The following is a 23,568-nucleotide window of genomic DNA, read 5'->3' on the forward strand; positions in this document are numbered from 1 at the left end:
AAGTACCTCATTAAGAGATACCAAAGCATCCATCCAAATGTTGCACCTGTAATGAACACAATGGAACCAGGCAGTGGGTAATAAATTGTTGGACGCAGCATTACCACTCCACATACACAGAAATCCTTGACTGTTTTCCTGGTGAATCATCCCAAATATTTATGTGTGAAATAAACACAGGGCAGAGCGTGAGATGTGATACTTATGTAACAAAAGGATCCAATCCAAAAGAACAGCCACGTGGCCTACTCTTGTTTGCTGGGTGGGATCGAGTTTGATTTGGTTCTGTTGCTGTGAACTTTGAGACTGCCTTTTGTGGGGCAAAGGAGTGGGATACTTGTTCTGGTGAAAACAACATGGCTGAAGGGATGTGGAAATTATGACTAGAACTTGCCAGCAGGTGAGCAACTTTCCAGCTTTTAACTTTGTAGCTGGAGACTTGGTTGATCCATTGCACCTTAAGGTTTTATATATATTGTTCATATATTTTGTATGTTTCAGCATTAAGCCAACATAAAGTAAACATTAAGCCAAATTAACACAGTATGCTTCATATTTTAGCTTAGATCTCACACACGAGTATTTGGAACTAGATTTGGCCAACTGGTTCTTATTTTTAAAGTGGTAAAACACTCTAGAAATGGGCTTTTTTATGTGTACTAAACACTGTTGGGAGTCACCCTACTAGAATGTAGGCAAAAAAGAAAACATTTGCGTGTTTTGGGCACATCTTTGGGTCCAAGGCAAAATTCAGCAGTGCTTGGCCTTATACTTTTGCTGTTATTTTTGATTTAAAAGCAGAGGATAGAAAAAAAAAGTGGTCCTCTTGGTAAATAAAAGGATTATTTAAGGAGTTCGGAAACAAGCCACCGAGATATTACATCTGAAATAATTGGGGATTTTGGAACTAAGGTTCATCTGAAAAATGACAACCAGCACAATTCCAGGGTTGACTTCCTGCTCTCTGTGGTCACATCACTGTTTCTACCCATCAGGGTCCCCTATAATAGTAGGAAGAATTCAAGATTTGCTATAATATCCCAGTAAACAATATGATAGTGTGAAGGCATTTGGTGTGGTTTATTTAAATAAATGTTTACCTCATAACTTTGATTCTAATGGATCATATTTGAGAATATACTGAGGGAGTGAAGGACCCCTATTGTTCTACTGTGGAACCTGCACTGCTAATAGCTTTCCTTTAACCTATAGATTATATTATAAATTGTACTTGCTGAGTACAGGGGTTTAATTTTTCTCTGAAATAGATGTCAGATTTACATTTCAGTCTGTTGGCCAAATTTTAGACTGTGCTCCTGAACTGAGGGGACCTCTATTGTTCCACTGCAAAATGAGTATTAACTTATCACTTCCCTTAACACACTGACAATTGTATTATAATTTGTGTGACATAATTGATCAACTGCTTGCCAGGCTTAGAATAAAATTTTAACTCTGAAGCTCATTAAATTAAATTACATTAAATTAAGTTACATTAAATTATGCTGTTTATAAAGGGAATGCATTGAATTACATAGAATTTATAGCACAAAAACAGACTATTTACTCTAACTGGTAAGTGTGGTGCCCATGCTCCCCACCACCCTCCTCCCACCCTACTTAATCTAATCTTATTTATTGTGCTTCTATTCTTTTCTCCCTCATATACATCTATAGCTACCCTTAGACCAGGGTTGTCCAACATGTAGCCCACAGACCAGTGTTCAAAATACAGATAAGTGGAAGTGACAGATTCAGCAAGGAGCTGCTCCTCCAATCATTGGCAGATTCATTCCCACAGTTGCTGCTTATAGGCTCATTACTGAACCTATCAGCAGCAAATGCAGGAACAATACAGTCTGTGATTGGAGGAGCAGTGAGCAATGGGAAGGTGAGTGGCAGCGCTGGGGCCTGAACACTGGAGCATTGGCAGTGAGTCTACAGGCAGGGAAGAGAGGATGCGAGGGAAAGGCTGCCTGGTGGGGTGGGAAGAGGCTGTGAGGGAGAGGCTCCTTGCTGGGAGGGGTGGGGGAGAGGCTGCGAGGGAGAAGCTGTCTGCCAGAGGGTGAGGGAGAGGTTGCAAGGGAGATGCCATCTGTCAGTGGAGTGGAGGAGAAACTGTAAGGGAAAAGTTGTACTGCCTTAGGAATATGTGCATGGCATGGAGTAATACATTATTTTCATGAAATGAGTGAGTGCTCTGTTGCACAAAATATGACAGTATGAGAAGAATTTAGGTAACATTTTGTTGATATGGGTTTGAATAAAATCACTTTGGCGATACCTGGATGCTTGTCCTTTTCGTTGCACTCAATGTCTAAATTTCCTCTGACTCTGATTTCAATGTGGCAGAATAGTGTAGTCCGTTTTTTTGTACACCTTTGAAAACCTGAAAGGCTGGCACTAAACTAGCGACTAATGCTGTGGGAAGGATGGAGGGGAAGTCACTGCTGTTATTAACAGAGAACTATTTCAACACCTTTATACCATGACTTATATTGCCATTTGGGTTTCTGTGACCATTTTTTTCTCCTGATTGACACCTAGATATGATGTCTTAAAAGAAGCAGAGAGATTTAGGGACGGAATTCCAATATCTCAGTATATGTTTTGTGGAGGACTTGACCTGATCCATCCCCATAAACTCACCATGATGGATTGTGCATGCACAGGTAAATGAGAGATGATTTAAATGCGTGATGGGAAATTGTTTTAACGGTGTTGGGTTATTTTGGAATCACCTACCGCCTTGGTATAGTGGTTACAGTGCCAGATATCTCATTAAATCAGTCTTCAATAGTGCGACAAGAAAATAAGCTAATAAATTAGTCTTAATTCAAGCCTGTTGATAAAAATGCACACTTTTGTTGTTTCGATTAATAGCAAGATGAATTTCTAATGTCCTATCTTTCCGAGATTTACCCACTGGCCCCGAGAGTGAGAAAAAAATTAAAATGTGGCCCCTCACATGAAAAGGTTGAACACCCTGCCATACACGTATCTAGATATTCATGTCCACCACTCTATGTGGCAGCAGGTTTCACATTATAATCACTATCTGCTTTAAAAATCTTCTGAATTTTTTATTAGATTATGATTACCTTACATTTATAAGCCCTAGGGTAAAATTTTTCGCTCAGAAGGCGGGCGCACTCCCGACCGGACCAAGCATGAAATGACGTGCGATGACATCGAGTGAGCGTCCCAACATTCTTGCACATTTGCGCGATATTTTGGTTGGTGGGCGGGCACCAGGATCGACAGCATGCCCGCCGGCATTTAAAAGGCTATTAAGGCCGTTAAAAAGTTAATATAAAAGAAATTTTTCACTGCCTGTCCAGCCTTACAGTTGGCGGGCAGGCAAAAAGGCCAAGTGGCCTTTGCACTTTTTTCAAAACCTCATCTACAGGCAGGAAGAGGTTTCCAAGAGCAAATAAAAATAAAATAAAAGTTTTACAATTGGATTAATAACATGTCCCTGTTCATGTGACATAGTTTTATTACTTTTATTACTTTTTTATTTTCTTAATTTCTTTTATATCCTTTCGTCTCCCTGAGGCAGCTCTGTGCCTCAGGGAGATTATGAAGCACTCGCTCGCACGCATGCGTGAAGTTCGTGCTCAGCCCCGCACACCCTCCTTACCACCCACCACCCCCCTCCCCTCCACACCCACCCCTGTACAGGCAGCACTGAGCGCTGCCGCTCACGTTTCATGCTGGGTGGGCCTTGATTGGCCCACCAGCATGAAATCACGGTGGTGTCAATCGTAGACAGCAGTCGGCTTCCCGTCTGTCCCTACCGAGCCCGCCTGCCAAGAGCAAAATTCTGCCTCTAGTTTTGGACTCCCCCATAAAAGGACATACCCTCTCTACACCTATCTTTATTAAACCCCTCCATACTTTTAAAGACCCCAGACCCAACACCCCACAATAAACCCAAATTTGTCTTCTGTATACAAAAGAGTTCCAGCCTGTACAGTCCTTGCTGAGACACTGTAACCTCTTCGGTCCACATATCTATTGTTCAGAAACCCAAGCCAATCATCTCTGCCCATATCTGCCATATCTTCATCACCTGGAGATGTGGGCGGGCAGGGTTCAGGTTTTCCAAGCCCTGAGGCAGTGTCAGAGGAGTGCAGGTGCTAGGGCAGGATGGTTACAAGGCCCACCTCGGTTCTCAAGAACATTGACCCAGATCTCCACATCATTCTTAGTCCCCCCAACCCTCATCCTCCCTTATGCCCACCCACCATTTTCCTCCTTATATACCATGTCACCTCATTTTCCCCAGCCATCCCATGCCCCCTCATACCACACATAGTCCCTCCATGTCTCCATGTATCCTCCAAAGCCACTCACCCACTACGGCAAACCTCAGGTTATCTTTGACATGGATATTAAAAAATAGACTTCTAACACTCTTATAGAGCTGTCATATTCAAAGACACTTAATACTGATAAAAACCTCTCTCATTCAAACCCATTCAAAAAAAGTGTAAATCCCTCAAGTGGTCAACCTGTTGTTAAAAATAACAAACACTTATCCATTTACTGCATCAAAGGCAGATAATCATTTAATAACCCCTTAAACTATCATTCAAAATGTGAATTCAGCCCCCTTGCTGAGGTAAGTGGTCTGGACCTTTTGAAACTCAGCAAAGCATTCATTATAGCCCCAGCTATCAAAACAGATACGGGGAAATCTCAACAATGCAATCCTATGAAACAGAAATACCAGATGGCCCTTTTTTAAAGCTGCAGATGGTGTTCATTTCCATTTTAAATCAGATTGCATGTCAATCATTGAATTGTATCAAGTGTTTAGATTTATAAAAAATTCAACAGTAGGGCCATTTTTTCAATGCTAAAGATCCATGGACATTTAAATCTATTCATAATACATGACAGGAGAGCTTCCCAGCACATTTTACCACAGTTTTGAACGCATTATGTAATTTTCTCCATTGGGGAAAGTACTGTTATGCATGTTAACACTTACACCATGGTGCTCAATGTAATGGTCAACTTACCTTTGCAGAACAGAGCCCTGTGATCAATCACTGCATTAAAAACACATCTACACAATACATCATCTAATAGTGAAATTTGAAAGTGCCAAAACATTTAACATTTAACTGTCAGAATGTTTCAGTCTCCTCAGCAGGCTTCTCCTGGTGGTCTTGAACTCTTAAACCTGGTGGATTTTTAGAGGGTTTCCAAAACCCACACACAAAAATAATGTAGTGAACCAGATTCAAGTTTCCTATGGTCCTGACAATGGTGCCCCTGATCTCAGCAAAGGTGGTGTGCAAGGTTCCCACTCAAGACCTTCCCAACCCGCAAAAAGGCCAGACAAAAATTGAGTGGCATTGGGAAGTATCCTAACTTTTTTACTTTTCTGATCCCCATTCCCATTTCCATAGGGAGACGAAAAGCTGGCCTGAGTTGTATAGAAATGTTTTGAGCGGACCCATGTAACTCATGACCTCATTTTAGTACTTTTGGCACGGAAACATGGAAGATACAGTATTTGGATAATTAAACCAATTTTTATTACTGCTTTATAATATTTTATCACTGTTGCTTCAGATAAATATTTGTATCTAGTGTGTTTTCTAGTTCAAATGCTTGTGATTAAGCACTCTAACATCATTCTATAATCCAAAAAATTCCACAGTCCAGAAATGACTTGATCCTAGGCATCCCAGACTGGAGAGGTTACAGTGTAGTTATAATCTCTCAGTTCTGGTATCATCCTTGTTAATTATTTTTGCTTCCTCTCCTGTGCCTCTACACCCTTTTTGTAATATAAAGGATAGAGTTGTACAGACTACTCAAAGTGTAATTTAATCAAAGTTCTATATAACCTTACAGCACCTTACATTTGTGGATACTGAAATTCATTTGCCATTTACACACTCATTCTGCAAACTTAATTGTGTCTTCCTGTATTTTGTCATGGTCTGCCTCAGAATGAACTACTCCGCACCACCCATTTTGGGGACATCTGCAAGTTTTGAAATTGTATTTCCAATTCCCGAGTCAAAATCATTCACTTAGATTGCAAACAACAGGGATTCCAGCATTGATCCCTGTGGAACACCACTTCACATCTTTTGCCAGTAGCTATCCTTTTCCTCACTCTCTGTTCTGTTTTGTGGCCAGCTTGCTATCCATTCTGCTACTTGTCCTCTGACTCCAAATGCTCTGATCTTATTCTTGAATCTACTATTCGGTACCTTATTTAATGCAGATTTCAGTTTCAACCACTTTATGTTTTGTTCGCTGATACTCTCAGGGGCCAACTCAGTTGTTACTCATTTGAACCTGCTTCAATTTTTCCTTTTAATCAAGGTTGTCAGCAGTGTGATGATTTGAACATTTCCAATTGCTGCATGTTGGAGAGTGAGAACTCCGTTTGGGTGCAGCAAATATCAAATCGGCTAGTGTGGTAAAGAATTCTACTATGGAGTGTGAATGGATGGTTGAACGCTGCTTGTCCAATATCCATGAACTAACACTACAATTTGTATTTATATCACACTCCTAACATAATAAAACATTCTAAGGCATTTCACAGGAGCATTATCCAACAAAATTTGGAACTGAGCCACAGAGTAGCTGTTTGTCGACATAACCAAAGGCTTGGTCAAAGTTTATAAGGCGATCTTGAAAGAGGAAAGGGAGGTAAAGAGGTGAAGCGGTTTAGGGAGGGAATTCCAGAGCTTAAGACCTTGGCAACTGAAGGCATGGACTCCAATGGTGGAGCAATGAAAATCAGGGATGCTCAAGAAGCCAGAATTGGAGGGGTGTAGATTTCTCAGAGGGTTAAAGAGCTAAATGAGATTACAGAGTTAAGAAGCGGCGAGGCTTTGAAAACATGGACGGGAATTTTAAAATTAAGGTGTTGCTCAACTGCGAGTTATTGTAGATCAGCAAACAAGGGGTGATAGGAGGGTGGTATGAGTTAGGACATTGGCAACAGAGTTTGGATAACCCCAAATTTAGAGAGGGTGGAATGTGGCAGGCCAGCCATGAGTGTTTTGGAATAGTCAGATTTAGAAGTAACAAATGCATGGATGAGGGCTTCAGCAACAGTTGAGCTAAGGCAGGGATGGTACTGAGCAATGTGGAAAGAGGTGGAAATAGGCAGTCTTAGTGACCGGACATATGGTTGGAAGCTCATCTCAAGGTCAAATAAGACAGTCTGCTTCAGCCTTAGATAGTTGCCAAGGTTTAAAGTTGTTGCCTAAGGAATTGCAGGGACTGAGGACAATGGCTTCAGTATTCCCAATATTTAACTGGAGGGAATTTCTGCTCATCCAGTGGCAGATATCGGGCCAGTGGTTTGGCAAGTTAGAGATAGTGGAAGGGTTGAAGGAATCAGTGGTGAAGTGATGCTGGGTGTCATCAGTGTACGTGTGAAAATTGATGCTAGTTTTTTTGGGTGATGTCACTGAGAGGCAGCAAATATTTAAGAAATAGGAGGGGACAAGGATGGATGCCTGGAGGAAATCACGGACAGGAGCAGGAAGAGGAGCTATTGCAGGCTATCCAATGCTATAATTGGATCAATAAGAATGGAACCAGGCAAGTGCAGTCTCACCCAGCTAGTAGAGAAGAATTGGAGGAAGATATTGTGGTCAATCATGGTAAAGGTTGCTGACAGGTTTAGAAGGGTGAGGAACAATAATTCACCTTTGTCACTGTCATAAAGGATGTTATTTGTGACTTTGATCAGAGCTGTTTTGGTACTGTGGTGGGCATTCTGATTGGAGGCATTCAAACATGGAGTTCTAGGCATGGGTTTGGGAGGCAACAGCACACTCAAGGACTTTGGAGAGGAAAAAGAGATTGGTGATAGTCAGATAGTTTTCAAGGTCTTGGGTTGTCTATTTGAGGAGAGGGGTGTTGGTGGTAGCTTTGAAGGAGAAGGGAATAGCACTGGTTGAACAGAAATTTCCCAATTTAAATACTGGGAAGGCAGAAGCTATTGTTTTTAGTCACTACTACAAACATTACTTCCTGACCACCACTGTCTGAGGTTGAATCAGGCTGTTTCCAACTTTTGCATTGTACCTGGCCCTGAGCTGTGCTTCTGACCTCATATCCTCCCCCACACCATGAGCGCCTACTTCCACACCTGTGATATTAGGCATTTCTGCCCCTGCTTCAAATCATTTGCTGCTGAAATCTTCACTAACTTTGATAACTCTAGACTCGACTATTCCAAAGATCTCAGGGCTGGCCTCCCACTATGCACCCTCCATAACATTGTGCTCTTCCAAAACCCTGCTTCCCTTATTCCTAACTCATAGCAAGTCTCTTTCACCCATCATCCCTGTACTCACAGACTTACATTTACTTCCAGTCCAGCAAAACTTTGATTTTAAAATTTTCATCCTTGTTTTTAATTCCTTCCAATGGATTCATCCTCCCATACATCAGTAACCTCCTCTAGCTCCACAACCTTCTCTAGCCCCACTACTGTCTGAGATTCACCAATTTTAACCTTTTGAGCATCCCACAATTTTCTTCATTCCACCATTGGCAGCTGTGTCTTCAGCAGCCTTGGCCCTAAGCTCCTGCTTTCTAAACCCTGCCTTTCCTAAACCTCTCTGCCTCTCTCTCTTCCTCTAAGACACTTCACAAAACCTAGCACTTTGACCAAGTTTTTGACCACCTGTCTTAATGCCCCCTTATGTTGCTCAGTCTCAAATTTTACTTGATAATACAACTGTGATGCTTGGGTGTTTTATTATGTTAAGTGCACTATATAAATACATGCTGCTGGCGTCTCAGTCAGTAACGTGAAAATGTGGATACATTAAACTATTTTCTGGTCGTATGGTACATCACTAATAAAAAGATAAAGCAGTTCATTTTTCCGACATTGTATATTGCAGTGCATTAAAATTTGTTAACTGTATATGTGGAATCAATATAGAAAACATTATGGCAAATAATTATGGATAAATACAGAGCACTCCATGAGCATTCCTGTAACAAATCATTCACAAAAATTACTCAGTTCTCTTTTACCTTGTAAATATTATATTAACAGACTGCTTTAGATATCAGTAAATCTACTTTGCTTAAGAGACTTAAGACAGTAACATCTCTGTGATGAAACAATAACATTTGGTTTTCACTTTTGAATAACTTATTCCAGTCAGCGCTGTTAAATTTTAGTTCATAAAAATTTCCTCTTGTAGAACATACACTTTACTTTTTCCTTGGTTACTGTGTTTTTTCTAAGATCTAATCCAAGGCCTTTGCCAATGCTACCCTATAGCCGGTCAACACATGGAGGGTGAACAAATCCTGGGCAACTTCATTGCTAAGGTCCCAAAGCTCTCCATGAAAAATTATTCACCTCCACTCAATACCAAGGCTGATATGTAGAATTCAGCAGGTGGAGAGCAATAAGCACAACAAATTCCTATGTACCATCAATGACCCTTATTAAATTTAACTCCAAAATACGTGTTCTACAACTGCTTGGAGGTGGAGATTGTTCATTCTTTTGTGCTTTATCTCTGTTAAAAGTGCCTGGGGATTTTACATAATAATTAATGCATGGCAACTCTTTAGTGTAAATGAACAATTTATAAAATCAAATTGTTATATTTGAAATTGTTGTTGTGAGGAGATTTTTTTCCAGTACTATATTAAACGCAATTCGGTACCACAAAATCTATCTTATATGTCAACCAACCAACTCAAACAGAAGTCATAGATAATAAGCGATGAAATGTGAGCCGTCTTCATTCACTTGTATTGACACACAAGGAGATATGTCCAAAATCTCCATACTTGAGATGTAGGATGCTGACAGCACTAGCTTGGGTAAGATGGGGGCCCTCGCAATATGTATGAAAACAAAAAAACATACGAAATGTGCGAATCCCCTGAACTTCAACTGCATACACTCACTCAAGGTTGCGATGCTTGAGAGTTATGATGACTGTTAGAAATTTTTTTTAGCCTACTACATGTGTTTAAAAAAACAACTGCGCTAATGTCACTCTCGAAGCGGTCAGATTTGGATGAGTTTCCAAACTCAGCTTCTCAAAGCTATAAGCAGCTTTGCTGAATTTTTTTTGCCCCTATCAGTACAACGAAGGCGCCAACTAGCGGCAACGTTGTGGCATTAGCCGTCAACAGTCCTGAACCAGAGAAACATCCATTGAGGAAATTCTGTCTCCTATACAGAGCTACGTACTCCTTGTGCAAACTAACAGACCCAACTGTATGATGTTGTTGGAAGTAATTTCTAATTGAATAGTTCAAGGGGGTGGGGGGGGGGGCATTTTTTTAATATAACCATGGCTTCGTCACGTCCTCAATTTAGGAATAAAAGACAATTAGAATTTGAGACAATTTCAGAAGTTGTCTAACTTATTAAAAGATTGCTGACTCTAATTTCTGAATTTAAAAAAGATCAAGTGTAAAATGCAAATGTTGTTATACTAAGAGATGCATAACTCTGTGATTATGTGATTGCTGTTGATGTAGTAGCTCCTAGCTAGGAAACTGAGCGATACAGGGTAAAAGTGGCACCGTGGTCCACAGACGCGCGCAGCCTTGAAGAATTTCGGGGTATGAATATATAGCTTTGCTTTCAGGTTTACCTATTGGTCTGTGTGCGATTTTACTCCGAACAGAATGATTTTGCAAAGACACTATTGATCGTCGAACCTTTGTTAAGCTGTAACGGGGAATACCTTCAACCTGATGTTGGGATAATTTGGGAACAGGGAAGACGGGAGCTGCTGTAACGGGGCAGCCTTTTCGAAATCGGCAAAATTGGCGCGATTAACTTCCCATTCGACCATTCGAATGAAGATTTTAAAACATTTATTCTTAATCTCAATCACATTTCTCGACCAGAAAGATTTCATGAACAGGTTGGATTATCTGATGGATTGTGAAATAATCATAAATCTATATACATCCAGCTCAATCATTTTAAAATCACGCAGGGGGATTTTATTTTGCACATCTTCGGTGGAAACTGATCCAAATTGATTTAAGGCGTTAGTTCGACAGCTTTGAAAATATTGACGCCTCTCAATGCCCATGAATTTCAGCAAGAATGCGTGTTTTCGTTAAATATATTTGCAACACTTCATATTGCAAAATCTGGAGCAATGTAATAGCTGTCTAGGTCTCATGAAAATCCGGCAGGTATTCGACTGGCGACAGATTTGAATGAGACACCCGCTCAGTGAGACACACACCTAGAAAACGCCCTCTTTCAGATATTTCGTTTCCTAACTTCTGCTGAAATTCTGGGATAAGGATTAAATAATCAATGAAGGAAACTACCGAGGGAGTTCTTAGAAAATAGAGGGTAATATTTGATGACAGACTGACCCTTCCGTTTTCCCCTGAATAACTATCAGTCCTTTTGGAAAGTGAGCCCTTTGGCAGCAACCGCCAGCAGCGGATTTTGTGTGTGGTGAAAACGGAACAAATGAAGCGTCAGTGATTTCAAAATTTTGATGAATAGTGGCTTAGATTCCATATTTTGTAATCTTCAGAAAAGCGCTATTAAAAAAAAACCCATGTTGAAGCCAATGTTGCCTGTAGTAACTTGCACTCCAATAGGTAGAATGAAAATAGCATCTTGATCTCGGCAAGTACTCGCAGTACATGAGGAATAGCAGCAACATTTTTACCAGTTGCTTATGCTCTCAATGCCAGTAGCTCTACACATCTCACTGCATTGTCCATGTGCAGCTGTGGCTGAGAGACAGAAATCCTGACAAGAAGCGGCTTATGGTAAATTCTTGTGGCTATTTTATGGTGAAGGTTATTGACAGGTCTTACACCGCACTTAATAAACAATCTGTCACCATTCGACAATCCTACCTGTCATTTCAAACAGCGAGCTACATACTTCGAAAACCCAATATAGGTTTAAAGAGTCCTTGTTAAGTGGTCTGAGTGGTAGTTTGAGAGGCTGGGTTGTGGGGGGGGGGAGGGGGGGCAGATCAGTGGATATTCATTGTAAACCAAACAGTTTGGAACTAGGCTATTAAACAGAACGATAGAGTTATCTTCAAAAAAATAATTCAGGTCTTAAAGCATCATTGCGAGCTGAAATTATGTAACTGAACAGCATCAAATTCACTATTTTTATTAAACTAACTTGCACTACCTGAAAAATCACTAGCAAAAATAAAAATAAATATTTTCCTTATCAGTTGCACCAATTAAATACCTGCAATTTAAATTCTTCGTTTTACTAAGGGATGCTTAAGCACTCTGATGGGATATTTCAGTCGTCAAATTTTCTAAATATCTGTATCATTTAATTTGAAAAGTTTCAAGAGAGAAAACCAACCCCTTTGGTTTCCTGATTATAATTTTGCAAGAATTGAACAGAATGTTCCTATATTTATAAAATTCTGACCACTGCATTCGATAGTCTATGCTTTCTCGGGTTTGATTGGGAATGTACAATGCGGTTGTACATGTTACTTTATTCTTATAAAAACGGAATCCCATGTAATCAAACCGATTATGCAGGTGACCAGCTAAAATTAAACCGCAAACGTTATTTAACAGGGGAAATGGCAGATTATTGTTCCAAAGAAAGGTTATAGGAATTTCTATCACGCTTGTTTCCAAATTGTATTGACTACAATGGATAATATTGTATTTAATTAGTAAGGCAGCGCAGAGTACAGAACTGGTGATGGTTTTGGTGATTTCTTCTGCATGTTAATATCGCACAAAGAGTCGAATTTCATCCACAAAAATTAAGCCTAGGCGCCCATGTTCCTTGTGTCCCGAGCCGGCGATGAGCACAATGCTCTTATTGCCACATTCCTGGAAGGATGCTTGTGATTGTCTGACACCTGGGTTTGGGGGGGGGGGGGGGGGGGGGGGGGGGGAGGTGCTTTTCACCAAAATTATTACATCTATGTAGTTTCGTTTGTCCTTGCCTGGTTTTGATGAAGACACTTTAATGATCCCCCTCACTAATGGAGTGGGCGGCTATGTCATTATTAAAGCTATACCCATAATCATTTCAATTGTGCTAAAGAAAAAGATAATATAAAAGATAATATCATGACATGCATACAAAATATCATCCCAAAATGTGTGTGTGGGGGTGGGGGGTTAGTGGTGAACATCTAGGCTGGAACCAATCTATCCAAACCTGTCTGTAATCACATTTATTATGTGATTTATACGCAGCGCATGTAAATGGCATAATGACCTGTTCCTGCAAACACTCGTGGAATACAAGGATGGTCCTAAACAATTGATTTTACTGTTTATAATATTTATGTATATAAGAGTGCACATGCATGCATTCCATTTAATCTTAGTTTACAGGGATCCGCATGTTAATGTAGAATTATCTGCGCAATGTTATGTTGCATGTCCTCGCTGCCTGATCTATCCCCACTGTTCTTATTCCGAGTTGTGGAAGTCCTATAGATGTTAGCCTTTCGTTATAAAGCAAATAAATCCTGTTCTAAGCAGCACTGACTTGTCGACCTTTACCCAAGGAAAGTACTGTTTGTAATTTTCTGTTGAGCTATGTCAGCTATGTAAACATATTAATAAAACGCAAAACGCATAAGCATCTGAATGAGGTTGGGCTCAAAACGTGGGGGTGGGGCGGGACCCAAGGGTCGCTCCACCTTCTTCAGGGCGTGACCTGCGCTCATTGGCTGCAAGAGTTTCAAGGGCGACATTAAAGGATGTGACTGGCTGAGAGATCTGTCAATCACTGCCAGCCCCCTCAGGTTAGGTGACGGAGGCTGTATATTGGCAGCTCAGTGCACTTCCCTGCTCTAATCTGAGGAGCAAGCAAACTTTTTGAAAGAAACCCAAGGATTTCAGTAAATTTATGTGGAGATTCGTCTAGCAGATTGCAACCTTTAGGAATACTGTAAAAAAAATTGTTTCTTTTCTGCATAAATTGTTTTGAAACGCTGCAGCGTCGGTTTGTGTGCGCGTTTGGAGGTGGTCAGATCTCTGTCTTATTGACGTTGACGGGGCTGCAGTGATACTGAGAAGTCATCGTCGCCTCTCTGGGTTAGCTCGGCGTGGGGAGCTAGAAGTTACGGCTTCACGATATGATCACCACGAGCTACATGGGGGGAAATGGTTTTCAGCCGCTTTGAAGTTGCAGAACTCTTGGTTTGAAGAGCTTGCTGATTCTGAGGTCGTTTGCAAAAAACACAAAACCCTCTTGGCACCAGACGCGGATCCTCATACTTCTGAGTGATCTATGGGCAGGAGGAATGGACTATTCAGTATCTCAATAAATAGGAAGGAATCAAGTTGAGAGTATTTGGAACTGAAAGGACATTTCGATTGACGATTTGAAACGTGATTGCGTTGACTGAAAAAAAAAGTTGATCGGTTTTTTTTTCAAAAGTTGGCCTTTGAGAGGAAAGACTTTCTCCAAACAAAAAAAAAAGACACAGGGTTATTTAACCGCAGCCACTGTTTGAAGCGGTTGATTGCCGTTGCCTGAACCCTCCTTGTTGCTGTCCTCTAACCCGAGTGTTGTGATGCGTATTCCCGTAGATCCCAGCACTAGCAGGCGCTTCACTCCTCCCTCCACCACGCTGACCCCCAGCTCGGGGAAGATGAGCGAACCGGTTTCACTGACCCAGCCCAACCCCGCAGGGCTGTCCCGAATCCGGCCCGAGACCCGCACCGTGGTCGATGTCCTGCAGGATCACGCTGGCGAATTAGTCCGGACTGACAGCCCCAACTTCCTCTGTTCGGTGCTTCCTTCGCACTGGAGGTGCAACAAAACACTGCCTGTGGCATTTAAGGTCAGTAATCTTTCTGTTGGCTGAAACTTTTTTTTTTGTCAAATTGGAAAGTTTCTGCCGCATTACAACCACAACCGCAATATTTATATGCAGGTCGGTGTCTGTGTAGGAACTCAATAATGTTGAGTATAATCTCTAATGTTGAATGAAAACCTGAGACTTTTTTGGGGGGGAAAAACACATTAAAATGTAACAAAATAAGCATAAAATTACTTTTAATATCTGCACCATCCGTGCAAAGAGGTTCAATTAGACTGTGTTATTGACAATGAAAGTGTGGATCATTTTTAAAATTTATACATAATCCTCTTTAATTAATAAATTGTTACTAATCTAATGGAATTAACAAGGCAAGTGTATACACCTCCAGACAGTGCGGGACTGTAATGCCTGTCTGGTACGAATACAATTAAAGAGCTGCACAGATATGGTGCTGGATCTGTGATAACCAACCTGGCAAATAGCATAATATGTGCTGAATTCACCTAAAACATACAAATTGACGGCTAAAACCTCCCCGGCAGCTTTTCATCATTTTAAGAAAATACACGTTCGATTTTTTTCTCACTCTCTTATTTGGAGTTAAGCAAACATTACCAACGATTGGAGACTTCTTAATGTTTCACCGTCCTGTTCCTGAGCATGAGCCCCGCAGCTGAGGCGGATGCCCTGTCAACTAAAGTCAGAACGTGGGCCCAGTTGCTCTCTGCGGTGTTAATCACAGCATTCTGGAGCTGAGAGAAAGGTTTATTTTTGTCAGTGCGAATTATGCCAAATGCATAAGCAGCTACTAAAATTACACCCTTCGACACACAAATTGGACGCATCAGAATTTCCAGATAACTTAACATGGACAAAGACGTTAAGTAACTGAAATGAGAAAACAATCAAATCCTCCCTTTTAAATGTGCAGGATATAAATCGAAATGGGTTCAGCCTTCGAATTATAAGGGTTGAGGCGAGCTCAGTTTGTGCAGGTGTTCAGCAATCCGCCTGCTAACATCCAGTTCCTGCAGTTTAGAACCAGGAGAGGGGATATAACCCTGCTTATGCCCGCCTTCATAATAACACCAATGATTTCACCCAATCTCGGTGCAAATTGATATTTAAAAAAATAATAACGACGCCAGAGATTTTCGCCAAAATTCGAAGTGGTGAAATGAATGCCGGATTGCTGCATTCGAGCACAAACTGATTCAGGGGAGGCAAAAGCCTGAAATTGGCTGAAATACGTGGACAAGGTTCCAGTTACTTTTCGTTAAAACTGATGACCTTGTTCAGGACAAAATGTCCAATAAATTGGGTGTTTTGTTCTTATATATTTAAAGAAGTATTTATGTAGACTGGCGCCGAATGCACCGAAAGTTAAGGTCACCCCTTTTAAAAAAATATACTATGGGGGGGGGGAGTAATAATGAAATCATTTATAGTTATATCTAATGGTTGTTGATTTTCTGACAGTTTAGGTGCATGAATTGACCTCCATTACCGTGTGGGCAGACTTTCCCAACTGTCAGCGCGTTTTGGTTCTGTGGGTTTCAGTTGTTTTCGAGATGTTTAACCCCGAGTAAACGATTCGCTTCTGTGCAGGTGATGGCCCTTGGAGACGTTCCCGATGGAACCCTGGTCACTGTGATGGCTGGAAACGACGAAAACTATTCGGCCGAACTGCGGAACGCTTCGGCTGTCATGAAAAACACTGTCGCCCGATTCAATGACCTCAGATTTGTGGGAAGAAGCGGACGAGGTATTTGCACCAACAACACCAAATGCTTTGTGGTTTTTGGGGGTTCGGGGTTGACATTAACCTTTTTTCCCCTTAACACCAGGGAATGCTTTGCGGGCTGTTTTCAAAGCGGTTGAGGCATTTGGCGCACTTTTTCTCCACCGATTTGAGGCTTTTCAATTCACCTGTAATCATTTCATACCGCAATTCACCAGCTATTTGACCGCACCAAATCTATTCTCTTCCTTGGAAGGCTGTGACAACCTAAGGTTTTGGCAAATCTTTTTAAACTTATTCAGTGGTTTTCAGTGCATTAATTTGCAGTTGTTTCACAAATTGAAATTAACACGTGGACAGTTTGCCATGAATTGAGGTAATTTCTGTTTTGTATCCCCTTGTAAATACCACAAAATTTTCACTTGTTCTTTGATTTTTTTTAAAAAATAGGAAAAAACAATGTTCCCACCGTTAAGCAAAGCCCATTCGATTAAAAGTGAATTGTTATTAGACAACTTCGTATTTCTTCTCCGCGAATTAGGATATCAGGAAATACAGTCAGGTTATTAATGAACTTCGAGCTTTAATAGGGGGCTCATTTTAAACCTGAACTCAAATTACTTACACTGCCTTGTGGCATTTCCCTTTTCCTCCCGATTCTCTCCTGCTTTGCCGATTTTCAAAAAAGAAACAAATTTCTAACCACTTGTAGAATGAGGAAGGATTCCATTCCCTTTACGACTTCGTAGCAACATATTCTGAAGTGAATTATAATTACAGAGAAACTGATGCTTCTTTTATAGTTTGGGTGAAGGTTATGTTTGAGCCGTTATTCATAGATTTTTTTTTAATTCGCATACATCTTTAATCTGGGCCGACTTTAAGGTTTCACTTTGATGACTGACCTTCCCTCTTTTGTTCGATCCATTAGGATCTTGCCGCCTTTTTATTAAAGGACTCCCTCATCTTCTGTAAACGGCCCACGGTCTGTTAGAATTATAATTTTTCTCAGTAACCATTCCACAAAATTATCCAAATACACAAGAACAACAACAAAAAAGAGCGATAGCTCTGAAGTTCCGACGTGCAATAAGTTTTTTTTAAAAATCGCAAGCTGTCTGCAGGAGGTGAAGACACCGATTGGAAGATAAGCAGAAGAGTTGTTTTTCAAATTGGCCTTATTTTTTAAATCGTTGCAAGTAAATGCTACAGCTTATTTATTCAGAAATTAATTTCTGCCTACGTTTTGCGCCATATATTAATTTTGCATTCAGAATGGTCCATAATGACCATTCACAATTGCCTTTTTAAGAGGGACCACCTGTAACAAAATAGCCATCACATACAAAGCATATGCTCTTAAATAATATAAATCACCACAGTACAAATATGTTATTCAAAATTTAGCTGTCTAATACCCTTAAGGCTCATGAAATCTGGGTACCTTAAGAGTATCAGCTTCAATCTGTTTTCATGCACATCTATTTGTTCTCATGCAAGATATGATCTTTTGCAGTTAAAGCCATTTAAGAAAGCAAGAAAATGTAAGATTGTTACCATAAGAAAACTGGCATGTAATTTAAGTCATAAATATGGTTTAGGAAATATTTAAGTAGGAAGGGCAATGTTTTATTAACTGTATGATGCATTGCTAGGAGACAATTTCCTTAGTAAGAGCTCTGCGTAGACACAATTCTTTCACTAGCCAGTTGTGCAAATGTTGATGCCTTTTTTTAATTCATCCATGGGATCTTGCCATCACTGGCCAGGCCTGCACTTATTTCCCATTCCAAATTGGAAATTACACAGGCAACTGTGAACCTGACCTTGGATTTCATTTCTGCTTCTCAATTATTGGTACATATTTTAGAATATTCCTGCTGGACTACATCTGCGGTTTAATCAGCATTCCATTCACAAAGTGCCACACAAAATTTATTAAAATCTGATTTTTGCATCCGCATAAAAACTTAATGCAACCCCCAGGTTAGATTTAGATTTTTATTCCCTTATAATTAGCATTACCAATGCTTCACAACTGTGTTTAATTCTGAAAACTGTGAAGGATTTGACCAAATAAGGATAATTTTTAAATTTACTTTAATGACACCATTATTCAAAAAAAATCCTTTACTGATAATTGAAAAATGCTTTAGATTTTGTGACCAGGTGCATTTTGCAGCCAAAGCATTGAAAATAATTTCAATATTTAGTCTTTCCATTTACAGGAGATGCTGTAGAATAACACATCCAAGGTAATTTTAGTCAAAATAAATGCAAGAATAGGACAGTGGCTGGAAGCCTTTGAAGTACGTTTGTGTACATTCATAGCAGTTGCTTATTTTTAAAAAATTGTACATGGGGGCAGTGGCCCCTTTCACTGTATTTTGCTTATTCAGTTTTACAATTCCAAATCTATTAATTGTGTCTGTAGAACGCATTTCTATAACTCACACATAGGAACCACAAAAGAATATTCAGTTCTAATGAGTTAGCAATAATTGACAGGTGTATTCTTTTAATGCTTGGAAAAGTTTTTTTTAAGCTTTTCCAAAAAAGTGAACAGATTCAGGCAAATAGGCAAATACTGTATTTACTTATATAATTGTAGTGTTTGAACATAATGTGAAGCAACTCGTAGCTAGGAAAAACAAAAACTCCAGATGAACATTGTATATAAAGAACCTAACCTGAAATTATATAATATAAAATTATACACAGAAGGAAATTTTAAACAATCAATTGATTTTGACATAGAACAGTTTCAGCAATTAAACTGACTTGTAAACATAGTATTTGATCTCTTGGCTCAAACATGAATATTATTTTGTAAATTTGACGTGAACAAAAAAATGTTCAGAAAACCTCTAAATTAGAAAATGTAGGAATTATTTCCGTTTTTTAATCTGCTGAGCCCACCAAAAGTATTATTTAACTTTCAAAGGTAGTCTGTAAATAAAGATACACTTGCACATTTTTTTTGTAAAAAATACACTGGTTTAAAATTAATCTTAATGCAAATTCTATTACATCTATCTAGTATTATGGCAGTTTTTAATGCTGGGATTATTGCTGTTTGTTCAGTGACCTTACTATTCTATTAGTATACACTAGTCATTTTCACTATGTTAATGTTCATAATGGCCTTGCAAACATCATCTTCCTGCCAGAATGCAGTTGTTGGTAGTAAACACAACATGCTAAGAAGCACCAGAGTACAACCTTCTGTGTTAACATGTACCCACTCTTGCAGTCCTAAATCTTACATTCATAACAAAACAAATCTTTCCACTTAGAACCAATCATATTTCTTGTGCAACAAATAGAACTCCTTCAATCTGTTTTAATTAATATGAATCCTCAGCTAATTACTTAGAAACTCTAGTGACCCATTTTCTGTGGGTTTTGGCTGGTGACGATATATGATGATATAAACTGTATCAAAAATAGAAGCTGGTTCCTGTTGAGTGGAACCCCTGTTTACCACAACTTAATGCCAGCTTGAAAGCACTTCACTCAGTACATTACAAGTATATAAACTGATGAGTGAATATTTCTAATAATAAAATTGAAAATGAAAAAGTTGCCAAAATATCAGTCGATGTAATTTGTATTTATAAAATTTGATTTCATAGTTCAGTTGTATATTTCTGTCACGTGAATGGTTTCCCTCTTCCCCTAGCCCATGTTTACATTTACAGTCCAGGTTACCTGCAATTACATTGGAAAAACCTTTTCACAGAATCAACCAGAATAGAACAAGAACACCGTAAGACTTAGGCTTACTAAGTGTTGTGCTGTTCACAGTTAAGCGAGAAAGCTGGCAGTAATTCAGGACTACAAAGAATGATTCCTATTGGTGGAACATGGTTTCATTCATCATTTTTCCTGTCAGTGTTTTTACTTAAAAAGACCAATGTAACGTGCAGGACAATTTCACTTCAATCAGACTATACCAGATTTACCTTTATAGTACTCATTCCTATTGCTTGTCCAATTAACAACTGACGTGCTCTGTTTGAACATGGCCTTCTAACATCTGCTGTTGCTAATGTGAAACAAACTGCAAAAAAGATAGTGAAATTATGGAAATGTTGCAAACGATTGCCCAGACTATTATTTCCTTTTAATCTATTTGATAAATATTCCTGATCAGTGAATAAGAATTGAGTTGGTAAATCCGACTACAGAGCAATGGTTTATAATAAATATAATAATATTAATAAGGCCAGTTCGATTCTCCTTCTCACAGACCACAATGAACCACAAGAATGCCCCAAAACAACAGTAGGCAGTGAACCACATCACAGGACTGTGTTGAGCACCATGTTACCTCTATTAAGTGTCAAGCACCACACCAAAATGTAAACTTGAAAACTTTAAGAAACAGCTCTCGAAATCTTTTGAAAATTGGAATGCCTGTTGTAATACTAACATCATACTTCTCATTTGTTATCTGGCAAACCTTTAAAGCTTTTCAATTTGTGTAATGGTGCATGTAGTGTGATGCAAAAACAAAAGAAAATCAGAAGATGGTGGAATAATAGATAAGCTGGGTTGGTACAAGACCATTGTAATGATGCGGTGGCCTTGCATGCTTCTCAACCTGAATCAGTGCAATTTTACCTGTATTGCGTGCTCTCTTTTCCAGTAGCGGACATTTCAAACATTTATTTACTTAATGTTGCCTGTGTGAAATTTTACAGAACCAAAACTTGTGATGGTCTAACGTGATTTTGTCACAGTGGCTAAAAGACTATGGTTACTGTTCTCAGCTGCAGTCACAACACAGTGATGAGCCTTTCTAAGCTTCATGTTTCCAAATTTGTTCTTTAGTGATTCTTCCCTTAACTTCCTGACCTTTGGAGATCAGAGTTTTGAGGAAACTGAATAATATATATCCTTGTTTCTCGATCTAACAAAGATTAGGATTGCTCCTCACCTGCAGAAGCCCTGTATAGGGAAGGTTAGCTGATTCTCCCTTATTCAGTAGCATAAGATAGATTTATGGGATTATAACCTCTTATTCTCCAATCATTCTTGCCAGTTGTAAATAGCTAGGTTCTGTAGGTTAAAAAGATACAAGATAATTTTTATTATTTAAGGATGTCCACTATTTTAGTCCTTACATTCCCTGTGCAATTTGAAAATTACACATATCGGGGTAGAATTTCTGCTTTGGGCGCAGTTGCTGATTCTGGTGCAAATTCTGCCCCAGATTGTGCCTGTTTTGAAACATATTTATTTTTTCTACCCCATCCCCCCAAACCCCCCAAGTTTTTGCTCAAACCCATTTGCATGAATTCAAAATCTGCCGTGAATCAATGCAATCGGGTAGTGTTTTAAATGGTAATTAAACGATGTTTGTTATGAATAATTTTCCTTCATATATTTAAAAATGGTAACTGGGTGAAGCTTGATTAAAGCAGCTGAAATTAAGGTTATTACAAAATTAAACATTTGTAATCACAGTGACAACCCACCACATCTGAGTAAAACAAAACTAAATTACTGAAATTCACCTTTAAAAATGTATTAAACTATTTTCCAGTTATTTAGGCGTGCATTAGTCAGTTTCTTTGCAAGTTAAAACAAAAATCACAATTTAAAACTTCTAAAGACCTTTTAATGTCCTTGCAAAAAGTCATTTTTACAAAATGTTGCCAAAAGAGCCAGCTTAAATTTTAAAGCCTCCTAGAAGGCCTGCAAACTAGTGCAATTAGTGGAAACACCTAACGGTTATTAATTCACCTTGGGGCTGTGGTCAGTTTTGTGAGTGGGGCCTGCTTGCAACACAAAATGTTTTTAACACGAGCTCAAAAGACCTTGGAAATATCAGTTACGCTGAACTTAAATTGCACATAAATCTTTTGCACAGTTTATGCTGATTTCACCTGAATTTCTCGGAAAAATTCGGCCCAGTCAAGTGGAAATTCCAGGTCATGCTTCCCATGCTACAGGGTCGCGAGGGTCAATATTCAGTGGAGGTGAAGTGCTGAACTGTATGAAGAGGAATAAGATTAATTTATCCGTAAAATTCTCTGAATAAAGCAGCACTTCTAGATAAATTATTTCCGATTCAAAAGAAGCCACACAACAAACCTTCCCAGAATAATATATTTGATGGAAGTACACTCCCTTTCAGAATGCAGGAGTTTATATTGTCATATGATGGACTGTACTGCCCTGTCAGACTAACACGAATCCATTTGTGAAAATAGAGAATTGTCTCATTCAGTGAACAGGCATTCCTGAATGGTGCTGACAAAATTAACCCGCTATTGATTGTAGCCTCAATGTGAGTGAATGCTTGAAAGTGACCAGGAGATTTAGCTTCATTCTGAGGGCTGCCTGGATTTCCACACACCGCTCTCAGCTGGTTGATTTCTTGATAGTCACTCCTGATGCAGTTGATGACCACTGTCCTACTGTGGGCGTCACCTTTCCAGGATCAGAAAAAGACCTTTCAGAACCCAAGTTGTTCTATTTGAATTCCACCTGCAAATAACAGACCGTGGAGCGAGCAGTTGATGACCAGGAGATGACAGAAATATCCCATTTTATTGATTGGAAGATGGGGGGGAGGCAAGTTTGGCAGGGAGTGGGAGTGGCCAAGAAGCTTTTTTTAAAGAGCAAGTCGAGATAAGACAAGTTAGCTCTTCACTCGCAAAAGGTACTCCCATAGGGGTGCAGCATGGAACCAATGAAATCCATCCCTAATGCATCCATGAGGTATATTTCATAATAAAATTTAGTTTTCTGTGTTTAAAAACAATCCACAGTGGAAAGCAAAGCTATCCTACATGGACAGGCTGGGGAATGTTGTCCCCTTCCTGTTCCCTTTCCTTTCCCAGTCTTCAATGCTTGACGTGTCTGGCAGAAACATGGCAAAATAAACAATATTTTCTATTTCTCCCCTTGTAGGTAAAAGCTTCACACTGACAATCACTGTATTCACTAGCCCTCCTCAAGTTGCCACCTACCACAGAGCCATTAAAGTCACTGTGGACGGACCCAGAGAGCCACGCAGTA

At 39.5% G+C, this 23,568-nt stretch overlaps 1 protein-coding gene across 1 annotated transcript in view; it reads left to right on the top strand.

Moving 5' to 3' along the window:
* The window catches only part of runx3 (RUNX family transcription factor 3), a 152,212-nt gene that overhangs the window by 78,070 nt on the left and 50,574 nt on the right, over positions 1–23,568 (top strand). The window contains exons 3-5 of the mRNA XM_041212871.1: positions 14,560–14,813; positions 16,404–16,560; positions 23,461–23,565. Of these exons, the coding sequence (XP_041068805.1) occupies positions 14,560–14,813; positions 16,404–16,560; positions 23,461–23,565 (516 nt within the window). The remainder of the gene's footprint in view (positions 1–14,559; positions 14,814–16,403; positions 16,561–23,460; positions 23,566–23,568) is intronic.

Source organism: Carcharodon carcharias, chromosome 19, assembly GCF_017639515.1.
Source record: "Carcharodon carcharias isolate sCarCar2 chromosome 19, sCarCar2.pri, whole genome shotgun sequence".
NCBI classification, from domain to species: Eukaryota; Metazoa; Chordata; class Chondrichthyes; order Lamniformes; family Lamnidae; genus Carcharodon; species Carcharodon carcharias.